This window comes from Leptonychotes weddellii, chromosome 3 (assembly GCF_054177405.1).
Source record: "Leptonychotes weddellii isolate Sample4059 chromosome 3, ASM5417740v2, whole genome shotgun sequence".
Classification (NCBI taxonomy): Eukaryota; Metazoa; Chordata; class Mammalia; order Carnivora; family Phocidae; genus Leptonychotes; species Leptonychotes weddellii.
This window is the reverse complement of record NC_138371.1, coordinates 126,213,790-126,225,819: the sequence shown is the minus strand read 5'-3', so window position 1 is coordinate 126,225,819 and position 12,030 is coordinate 126,213,790. Positions and strand designations below refer to the sequence as shown.

Below are 12,030 nucleotides of genomic sequence, written 5' to 3'. Positions count from 1 at the left end.
TGCCAAAGTTGATTGTGTTACAGCAAAGCCATCTGAAGTGTTAGCTATAATAAGCCATGTTAATTCATAATAGGATTATTAATGTTAGACATAACAAGATTATTAATATCAGGTTTTATGTCAGCTATCCTCTTACTTAGTCTTAGGCATGAAGAAAGGTGAGGAGAAAATGAACTTGAGATACCTTTTTGATGTTGTTGCTTTGAAAGCATTAAATCCTAAAAGTAAATATTTAAAAACCATTATCTTCAATAATATTTTTTCTGTTCCTAAAAATTTGATTCAGTGGAGCCATGAGAAGGAGCACTTTTATCTTAATATGGACAAGTTAAATTTTGAAATGTTGCCATGGACATAGCATATAACTTTCAGTGAGAAAAAAATACACAGTAGTCTACACTCTAACATTCTTTTTTTTTTACGAGCTGGTATTTACCTTATAATGATGTTATAACTTCAAATTTTTCACAGAATAGTACTAAAGAATTTAAAGACAGAAAAGTAAACAAAAATTTTTATGCCTTGCAACACTCTAAAACTGTGTTATCTAATAACAAAGAAAAAATAATTGTTACCTTCTGAATAAGATAAAAAGTAAAATACCTGAAGCATTGAACATACAACATTATTGTAAATGTCAATATTTATGGACTACTGTGAAGACAGTGGTAAAAAAGCAAGTTTTAATAAAAAATTTGAAACAGAATCATTTAAAATATCATAACAGTTTAAATCATTGTAACTTTATATGTTTCTTTTCTTCAACATTTTTACTTCATATGATAGTGAAGGCAACATGTTTATAAATAGGCATTCATGAATAGAGTTATATCTTACATACTCAAAATATTTATACAGAGTCTTCCACTATTCTTCTGTAAGCATTCCTATTGTCTATCTACTACTATCAACTGCAGGCTTGGAAGGCACTTTAGCAAACAGATTAACTGATTCAAAAAAAAAAGAGAAAATATATGTTATTAAGACAGACCTCTGTTAGTGGATGCTGGTTAAGAATCCAAAGAATTTTCTGAACCTTTTTTCCTATCATTTTTGTTGGCATAGTCTGTGTTCTACATTGCCATTTGGCCATGTTAATCTTTCATTCCAATGCGTTTTCTTAGTTCAGCTGCAGTTTTTTCCAGTTGGTGAATGTTCCATTGCCATTGTCTTTTATTTGACTGAAGCTTGTTCACCTGACAATGCAAACGCTTAAGAATTGCACCATATCTCTTATGTTGCACCTATTAAAAGAAGAGTACATGTCAGCAGGGCTTGAGAAGGATAAGTAGTAAATGGCCATAAAGGATATTTTGACTACTCTAAAGAAGAAAACACTTGATTAGAAATTCCTCACTGTAAATAATAATGGTAATAAAAATAAACAGTAATAATAACTATTCAACACTTATTACATGTTAGATACTATACTGAGAGCTTTTTAGATATAATTAAATTCTCATAATACCATATGATGTGGATAGATATTATTATCTCCATTTTTGTACAAAAAAATCTGAAGATTGAAGAGTTTAAGTAATTCAACCAAGGCTTCATAGCTAGCAAGTGATGGTGTTTGAGATCTGAATTCAAGCAAAGCATCTGTGATGGAGTGCCTTCGAGTTATCAAAATAGTTACCAGTTAGGAGAAATGGTTTCATTCCCTATATCCAGTGGTTCATTGAGACCCATCCATCTCAAAGATCCAAAAGATCATATAGTCATAATAATAAGTAGAGCAGTATATTTATGCTGAGCCAGACGGTGCTACTACACTGGAAGGCAATGAAGCACAGTGGAAAGTGCAAGGCTTTTGGTGTCAGGCCATGAGAAAGTAGAAAGGAAAAAATTCCTAATATTAGTGTTAGCTATACAAAAAATACCCAATCTTCTTTTTTAAGACAGCTTTATTGAGATATAATTCACATATCATACAATCCATCCTTTAAAGTGGACAATTCAATGGGTTTTAGTACATTCAGAGTTGTGCAACTGCTACCACAATCAATTTTTAGAACATTTACATTACCTCAAAAAGAAAGGTAGTACCTGTTAGCAGTGACTTCCCATTCCCACACCCCCACTCTTAGCACTAGACAATTACTAACCTTTTCTTTATATAGATTTGCCTATTCTGGATATTTCTTATAAGTGGAATCATACAGTATATGGTCTTTTCTGATTGGCTTCTTCAACTTAGCATAATCCTTTTAAGGGTCTACCATGTTGTGGCATGTATTAGTACTTCATTACTTTTTATTGCCAAATAATATTCCATTGTAGAATAATACCAAATTTTATTTACCCAATTCATCAGATAATGGACATTTGTTTCCAGGTTTTGCTATTATGAACAATGCTGTTATGAACATTCATGTGCAAGTTTTTGTGTGGATTTATATTTTCACTTCTATAGGGTCTATACCTAGGAGTAGAACTGAGATCATATGGTAATTCTACTTCAACCACTTGAGGAATTGCCAGACTGTTTTCCATAGTGACGGCACCATTTTTACATTCCCATGATTCCTGTGTGAGGGTTCAAATTTCTCCACATCTTGAATCTCCTCTCTGCTTTTCCCCCAGCAAAGGATACTTCCTGTTTCCAAGCTCCTCCCTCAGCATGGCTTCTCTACTTTTATTATGCCATGGGTTCTTTCGACAGTATGGTGAAGACTATGGACTCCTTAGAATAATGTTTTTAATGCATCAAATAAAACATGCACAATTACAAAGGAAATCAATTATATTGAAACACAACTCTGCAGCAGTAGCAGAGGAACAGGGACCAAGACACTCTAAGTATTCCAAAGTACTGCTGTAAAAATGAAGTGAAAACTTGTCAACTAAAAATTCACATAAATTTCTATAAACTTTGTCTTTTTAAGTCTCCAGTTTTTGTTAATTCTGTAAATTCAGATAATTCATTGAAATTGGTGAACCAGGCCTACTGGTATGTTGGCAAAATAAAAAAATGACTTGAAAAGGATTAGAAATAAATTAGTTTAAATTGAAACATCATATTAGATATGAAGCTATATTCAAAAGAAGCTTTTTTAAACATTGAATATATTTCTATTTAAAAATATATATTCACTATACATATTTATATATAATATATATTCATTGGTATATTCAATAGAATATATTCATAGGGAGAGCATAATAACTAAATATGCCCATACTCCTGTTCATAAAATATATTCATAGAAATAAAATAACTAAAACAAATTTTTGGTTAATCAATACATTTGGTCAGTTGCACAGTAGCATATTTCTAAAATTATTCTTCATTAGTTAAGCTATGAAACTAATAGACAATGGATCAGAGTAGAGATGTGCAAAGTCCCCTCCCAGATCACCAGTCATAGCTAGATGTCACAGATGATATTAATGTAGCTAAAGAAAGAATGTATCTAAAGAAAGAATATCTTCAGAAGAGGTTTTGTGAAGAATGTAGTACATACATAGGAAGGTGAAGGAGTCATGCACTGGTAGTGTCTATTTATCTGACACAAGTATAACTCTGTTATGGAGATTGGCTTGAGCACCCAGAGCCAGAGGCCAAGAACAGTCAAACTCAGATGACTGACTTGATTTCCATGCTCACTAACTAAAAATTTGTGATAATTTGGTTTCCACTGTAGTTTCCTTATAAGGAAGAAGAAGCACTAATGACTGACATAAGTTATCTGGTTTCCTTGAGAGTTTTATTATTGTAAATTAATAAACTGGTATTTGAGTTTCATACATCAGTTTCTTGTGAACTCTACTAGCATCTCTCCATGTCTACTGAATACTGGGACACTAACAAGATTAAGTTTCTAAGTTCACAAGGCTAAAAGGCAGTTTTGACCAAAAAGTGACTTTACTTTTTTTCACATGCCAATATTGCATTTATCTTATTTTGTTTTATTTGAATTCCAGTTAACATTTAGTGTTATATTAGTTTCATGCGTATAATATAGTGATTCAACAATTTCATATGTCACCCAGTGCTCATCACCACAGGTGCACTCCTTAATCCCCATCACCTATTTCACCTGTCACCCACCCACCTCCCCTCTGGTAACTAATGGAATTTAATAAAAACTTGAAACTAAACAAACAAACACAACCAAATAAAACATCTCACACACACACACACACACACACACACACACACACACACACACACACATGTCACCACCACCAACCACCACCACCACCAAATGAGCAAAGGGAAAAAAGAAGAGGGAGAGACAAGAAGTGACTTTATAAAGGCAAAGGTCGCATTGTGAGCCTTCTTGAAAGACAGGCATTTGTTCAGCCTCTACTGGTAACATTGAGACTTTGATATGTATCTTAATATTCAAATTTGAATATCTGTAGGCACTAAGGATGTAAATGGTTCTGTATAGAACATAACTTTTTGCCTCTAGGAAGTGGATGGGCTACTAATCTCATTAATTACTGTTGCTGGCTAGGCAGAACTAAGAGCAATAGTGAAGGAGGGGTGGTGCCCACAAAACACAGTGGCAAAAAGAAAGCAAAGCCCTGTATAAGCCAAATCACCTCATTCACTACTTTTTTTTTTTGTTCCCTCCATTCTAGCCACACTGTTCTTCTATTCTCCGAGCCAACGTATGTTCTCATCTTAAGACATTTACACTTGCTTTTTTTTTCCTGGAAAGCTCTTCCTCAGATCTGCATGCCTCTCCTTCACTTCTTTTAGGATTTTGCTGAAAGAGACCTACTCAGTAAAGATTTTGATGGCTGCAAGATCTAATATTTCACCTTCTCTCTCCCTGCAATGCATGTATTACATATTCCCTTCTCTGCTCCATTTTTTTTGTTGTTGTTCTTAACCCTATCCTTAGCTAACATGCTGTATGTCTTACACATCTTGTTTAGGTCTGTCTCTTCAACTAGAAGGCAAGTTCATGAAGACATATATTAGAAAGGGTTTTATGAAGAATGTAGCACACACATAGAAAAGTGAAGGAGTCATGTGCTATTTTACTCACCACTCTATTGTCAGAGCCTAAAAGAGTAACTAGCACATAGTATGAGCTCAATAAATAAGTTGAATAAATTACTGAATAAATATATGAATATTTGGAAACCAAATGACTGCTACCCTACTTTGAGAAGAATGTTATATAAAATATATTACTAAATTCTGTATTGTTCAGAATGTAACAAAGACTCCTAAAATGTCATTGTTTTACCATGGAGAAAATGCTGCACTTAAAAGACTTGGAGCTTACTGGTTACCATTTGAACATGTCCTGTAACTTCTCTTCTGGTTGTTTAATCTAAAATTATGGTTAAATATATTTATGGAAGTATAAATACACAGATTTTTAAGGCTATGGTTAAATGACTTTTGACAAATGTATACACCCATGTTGTGTGTGTCAGTATTTCATTCTTTTTATCACTGAGTAGTATTCCATAACACGGAAATTCCTCAATTTGTTTATCCATTCTCTTTTTGAGGGACATTTGTAGTGTTTCTCTTTTGGGGCTATTATGAATAAAGCTTCTATGAATATTCATATGCAAGTTTTATTTTAAGACATATGTTTTCTTTTTTCTTGAGTAAACACCTAGGGATGGAATTGTTGAAACATACAATAGGTATGTGCTAACTTTTTAATAAACTGCCAAACCATTTTCTAAAGCAGCTGCACCATTTTATAATCTCACCAAAAATGCAAGAGATTTTCAGTTGTTCCACACCCTTGACATTTGGTATTATCATTCATTGTAATTTTAACCTTTCTATTGGTTGTGAAATGATATCATACTGTGGTTTTAATTTTCACTTCCTTGGTGGTTAAAGATGCTGAGCATCTTTTCATGTACTTACTGGCCATCCTATGTCTTCTGTGAAATTTGTTTATATCTTTTGCTCATTTTTAAAATGGATTGTTAAGAGTTCTTTATATATAGGCCTTTGATATGTCTTCTCTCAGCTATATGTATTGCAAATATTTTTACTCCTATGATTTTGTCTTTTCATTCCTTTTTTTTTAAGTGGGGAGAGGGGGTGGTGGGTGAGTGTGGAGGCAGAGGCAGAGAGAGAATCCTTTTCTTTTTATATATAACGATTTTATTTATTTTTTGACAGAGAGAGAGACAGCGAGAGAGGGAACACAAGCAGGGGGAGTGGGGGAGGGAGAAGCAGGCTTCCCACTGAGCAAGGAGCCCGATGTGGGGCTAGATCCCAGGACCCTGGGATCATGACCCAAGCCGAAGGCAGACGCCTAACGACTGAGCCACCTAGGTGCCCCAGCAGAGAGAGAATCTTAAGCAGGCTCCCTGTTGGGGGTAGGGCTCAATCTCACAACCCAGAGATCACGATCTGAGCCAAAATCAAGAGTCGGATGCTTAACCAACTGAGCCACCCCAGGCACCTCTATCTTTTCATTTTCTTGAGAGCATCTTTTGAAGAATGAGGTTTCAAAGTTTAAGGTCCAATGTATCAATTTTTTCCATTATGGTTAGTGCATTTTGTGTTCTAAGAAATCTTTGTTTAACCCAAATCTAAATGAAGATATTCTCCTATGGTTTCTTCTAGACACTTTACGGTTTTAGCTTTTACATTTAGATCTCAGATCTACTTCAAATGCAGTGTTATGTATGTTGTGAAGTAGGCATAGGGGTTCATTGTTTCCAGACAGATACCCAGTTGTTCCAGCACCATTTCCTTTCTTCATGGAATTATCTTGACATTGTCAAATTAACAAAGTGTGATTGATTTTTGAACTGTGTTCTGTTCCATTGGTCCATTTATTTATTCTTTCACCAATACTACAGTTTCTTAATAATTGTAGCTTCATAATAAATCTTAATATCAGTTAGGGCAGTATTACAACTTTATTCTTCTTTTTCAAGTTTGTTTTAGCTAACTAGATCCTTTGCATTTGTGTATAAATTTTAGAACAGCTTGTAAATTTCTACAAAAAATATCTACCGGGATTTTTTTATGGAATGGTGTTGAACCTATAGATCATTTTTGGAGAAAGTTGACACTAAAATATTGAGTTTTCTAAATCATGAACATATTATATCATTCCATTTATTGTTCTTTAATTTCTCATTAGTATTTTTATTATAGAAGTTTTATAGATTTTTTCATTAAATTTCTTAGCAAATATTTTATGTTCTTTAGTGTCAATGAAGAGTTTTATTTTATTCATTTCACTTTTCAGTTGCTTGTTGCTACTTCATGGAATCTATATAGAATGGAAATAGAATAGAAAAAAATACAATTGATTTTTTGTTTTAACCTTTTATCCTGTGACCTTACTAAATTTACTTGCTTATTAGTCTTTTTGTAGATTCTTTAGGAATCTACATAAGCAATCATGCTGTCTGTAAATATAATTTTACTTCTTTACAATCTTTATGCCTTATTTTCTCTTGCCTTATAGCACTGATTAGGATCTCTAATATGATGTTTTAGGTAGAATAATACATCTTTGCCTTGTTTCCAATCTTTGGGGGAAAATCATTCAACATTTTATAGTAAACATGATGTTGTTAGCTGTAAGTTGTTTTACGGATGCCCTTAATTAGGCTGAGAAAGTTTCCTAGAATTCTATTCTTAATTTGCTGAGTGTTGTTATTATGAATGGTGTTGAAATTTGTCTAATGCTGTTTCTGCAACTATCAAATTATTTCTTTTTAACTCCTTCAATTTTGTTAATGTACTGAATTACATTGTTTACTTTTTGAAAAGTGAAAATCAAAACTCTCTCTCTATATATATAGGTAAATACAATAGACAAATGGAGAGGTCATAGCTAATGGGTATGGAATTTCTGTTTTGAGGTGATGAAAATTTCTAAAATTAACTGAAGTAATGGTTACAAATTATCTGTGAATATACCAAAAATCACTGAATTGTGCACTTTCAATGGGTGAATTGTATCTCAATAAAGTTGTTTTTAAAAATCAGAATAGTGGTAGCCTAAGGAAAGGGGCACAAAAGAATTTCCTAAGCATGAATGGGCAAGTTTTACATCTTGATCTAGATAATGGTAACATGGGTGTAAATATATATCTTAGTCAAAATTAATCAAGCTAAACCTTTTAATTTGTGTACTTACTCTTATAATTATACCTCAATAAAGAAGATTAGAGTAAAAAATTAATAGGTAATCTCAAATTCCTTTCCAAAATGCTTTTTACCAATTTATATTCATACCAATAGTATATTAAAATTCAAGTGCTCCACATATTACCAACTATAATATTGATAATCTGAGGGACTAAATATGGAACCCCATTGTGGTTTTAATTATTAGTCTGTTATTATTAATTAGGTTAGTGATTTTTCCCATTATTTTTTAAATATTCATGTTACAAAAAATAAGACTTTTCATATCATTTACTCAATGTTCTATTGGTTTGTTTGACATCTTATCTCTTAGTCACTTATATAAATCACAAATACCTTCTCTCAAAATGAGTATTCTCTTCTCTATTGTTATGGTGCATTTATTATTAATAATTAGAAATTTATGATATTGTCAAAAGTAATATTTAATCGTGCAGTTTGAGTGTGTGTCTTTTAAAAGAAATACTTCTCTGACATAAGTGGGTAAGTTTGTCTCTTATACTGTCTTTAATCTTCCTGGAAATGGTTATATGTGTGTGTTATAAGACAGAAATACAATTTTATTTCTAAATTTGCTTTATTTTTCCATATGGCTAACCTATTTTGTTTGTACCATTTATGAATGATTATATCTGTATTCTTATTTCTATTTCATTAGTCATTTTATTTCTATTTTGATGCCACTGATAGTGTCTTACTATTTATAATTTTATAATAAATCTTGATCTAGAAGGTAAAAAAAAATCACTTATTCAGATTACTAGAAAAATGTAAGATAAAGTAATGATGTTTCTTAGATAAATGTTTTGTAAAGGTGAGGATTTTTATCTTCAAATTCCTCAGATGCTTTCCTATTGTGACAAATTAGCCATAAGCAAATTAGTCACAAGCAAATGCATCTTTTTAGTTTTCAAATTAATGTCTTAAGGGTGAAAATTATTTATTTGCCCTCAACAACAGATTCTTTTCCATTTTTGTTCTCCATTCATTTAAATAATAATGACCATAGAAGTCTACTAGTGGTACCCCAAATTTAATCTCACTTTCAGTTTTGCATATCAGTTTTTTTTTTATTCTTAATAATAGAAAATATAAAGTCAGAGAGGTTTAGAATACTAATGACTTCCATTGTCTCTTACTCTATTTTAAGGAGTTTCTGATGTCTCTCTAGTAATGGTCATCCTTTTTGACTTGATAATCTCTGCTTTCTAGACATTAATTAAGAACCAAGGTGTTGGTGGAATAAGACCTACAATAATTCTAGGCCACATTTTAAGAATGAATGCTTGCTTTGTTTGAATACATTTCACATATTTAAGTATCTAAATGAGGGAGTTATCTGTATTAATGATTTGAACTTTACTACTTTTTATAGTTCTATTTTGTTCTCTAGCTGTTTTAGAAATTGAGAGTAAACTACGGAAATTATAAATATGGTATAAGCTTAAGAAATGATACCATAAAACATTGAAATCAGATAATTAAGACTTACCTCTATTTCTTTTCTTAATTTTTCATGTGTCTTTTTTTCTTCTTCAAGAAAACAAGTTTTTTCAGTGATAGATTCTTTTACAGTTATAATTTTATCCTTTAACTTTGTAATGTCTTCCTGTATGTTTATAAAGTTTAAAATATACAAGTCAAACAATGAATGGTCAATATAAGTCCAACATTTTCAGTATTTCTATAATTTAAAAAAACTAACCATCACATTTAATTTCAGTAAGCGGGATTAGAATATTACTTTTATAGGTACAAATAAAGAACTGTTATTCAAACAAATAAACCTTTGATTTAAAAACTTAAAATTAAAACTAAATGCAAGTAAGATATAAAAAAAAGTGGTAGTCATACTGGCCATTGCCCAGCAACAGTAACTCATAATACAGTAAATGTTAATTAAATTGAATTTAAATTAAAAAAAATAATAAAATAAAAATCTTAAATTAAAACTAAATGTAAATAAGACATAAGAAGAGCGGTAGTCATAGTGGCAATTGCCCAGTAACAGTATGAAGGATACTTTTAAATTCTCTAGCAAGAAATGACAGATATTTTAAGTTTATATCTCCTATTGCCTTCAAAAAATAGTATTAAAAAAAGAAAAATTATTAAGGTACAATTATTAATTGTTATTGTTTGTATAATAGCATTAAGCATACAAAATTGAATTGAATTGGTCAGATCCATTAGCCTAAGAAGATAGGGCTTCAACATTTTTGTGAGTCACACTTTCTGAAAAAATGGATTAATTGTTCATTGCAATTTTGTTTGACCATATATTTTTATTAATCCACTGAGGATTTGAGAACAACTCCCTTATGTATTTGTACATTTGGTGTAGTTGTTACATAACTCATGTATTTAAGTTTTTAAAAGTTGTGAAAATAGTTTCTGAATCTAGTTAAGGCAGCTATGGACATTTTACTAATGATAAATGTATTACTTAGTAAGTGTACTTGCAAAAAAGGAGTAATAGAAAAAGTTATGATAAGTGGTATTTCAAACCTGTACTTCTTTTATGCGATTTCCATCTGGATTTTGGAGATTTTGCATAAGTTCCTCTTTCGTTGTTTTTAGTTTTTTAACAAGATCTCGTTTTTCATGTAGTGCAGTCATGAATGACCATTTGCTTTCTACCTCCCCCAAACTATCTTTATGCTCTTTTATTTTTGCATAATATTCATTATATCTTATCATGTGTTCCTCAAAGTCTTCTTGGGCTGCTTCTATGTCAAATTTAAGCTTGACATTTTCTGTATGTAAGGATTTGATTTGAGTTTCCAGGTTCCCACATTGAAGTTTGGCATGCTCTATGGCAGCATCTTGCTGATAAATCTGCCTTTCTGTTTCTTTAGTTTCTGCAGAGACAGATGCTATTTGTTTTTCAAGCTTATGGAGTTCATTCTGTAAAAGATTTCAATATTATTATTATTAATTCATGATATTCAACATTAAGAATGTTATTGTTTTGATCCATAAGTCTGTAGTAAAATCACAACATAAAAAATACATATCAGATATAGAAAAATTGATATACAATAAAAGGAACCATTCAATAAGTAACAAAATTATTTTATAATGTTGGAGGGAGCCCAGAGTTATATATTTCTTACTTTTTAATGTTTATCTAATTCAAAATATTAAAATTTTATCATTTGTACCTCAAACTCAACAGGAGATTGAAGAAAAGAATAGTAGCAACTCTCTGAACAAAAAAGCAACCACTTTCTGGAAGGTAGGACATAGAAGTGAATCTGAGTTGATATATGGGAAGACAGACCGCAGGGGGAGGGAGCCTCCATCAGCTGCTACCAGCAAGCAATAGAGCAGTGGAGCACAAAATCAGAAATTTTAGAAGTTTGCTCCACTGAGGGACATCACTCCACTGGCTAAGCGGGGGATGGAACCCTCGCTGGGACAGTGTGGTCTCGGGACCCTTGGGGTCACAGAAAGACTGGGGGTGCTTGAGTATGGCAGAGCTCCCAGGTATCGAAGCAGGCTGCAAAGACGGAGCCGAGGAGTGGGCTCTCAGCTCAGGGTGGCCATAAACCGTGATCCACGGCATAGTCTGGCCACTGCTCTTCCAGCAGGGACCCAACAAGCGGCAGATCTGGGGAGACTCACTCCTCTTCCTCCCCTGGGAGGAGCGGCATGGGAGCACACTGCAGGAATCTGCTGGGTTTGGAGACTCCACACAGGGTCGGGTGCCAGAGATAGAAATGCTCAGTCACGGTGAGCACGGAGTGCAGCCAGAGACCAGGGAGACAGGAGTGACTGACTGCTTTTCTCTGAGGGCACACTGAGGAGTGGGGCCCTGAGCTCTAGGCTCCTCCGGGACCAGAGATTGGGAGGCCGCCATTTTCACTCTCGTCCTCCAAAGCTGTACGGAAAGCTTGCAGGGAACAAAAGATACTGAG

At 32.8% G+C, this 12,030-nt stretch overlaps 1 protein-coding gene across 1 annotated transcript; it reads right to left on the bottom strand.

Annotated features, from left to right (window-relative positions):
* Positions 1 to 661: 661 nt before the first annotated feature.
* Positions 662 to 12,022, bottom strand: CCDC122 (coiled-coil domain containing 122). The gene is made up of 3 exons (XM_081814951.1): positions 10,619 to 12,022; positions 9,603 to 9,719; positions 662 to 1,244 (listed from the first exon to the last, which is right to left on the bottom strand). The coding sequence occupies exons 1-3, from the start codon at positions 10,808 to 10,810 to the stop codon at positions 1,095 to 1,097; spliced, it is 459 nt and encodes a 152-aa protein (XP_081671077.1). The 5' UTR covers positions 10,811 to 12,022; the 3' UTR covers positions 662 to 1,094.
* Positions 12,023 to 12,030: the final 8 nt, after the last annotated feature.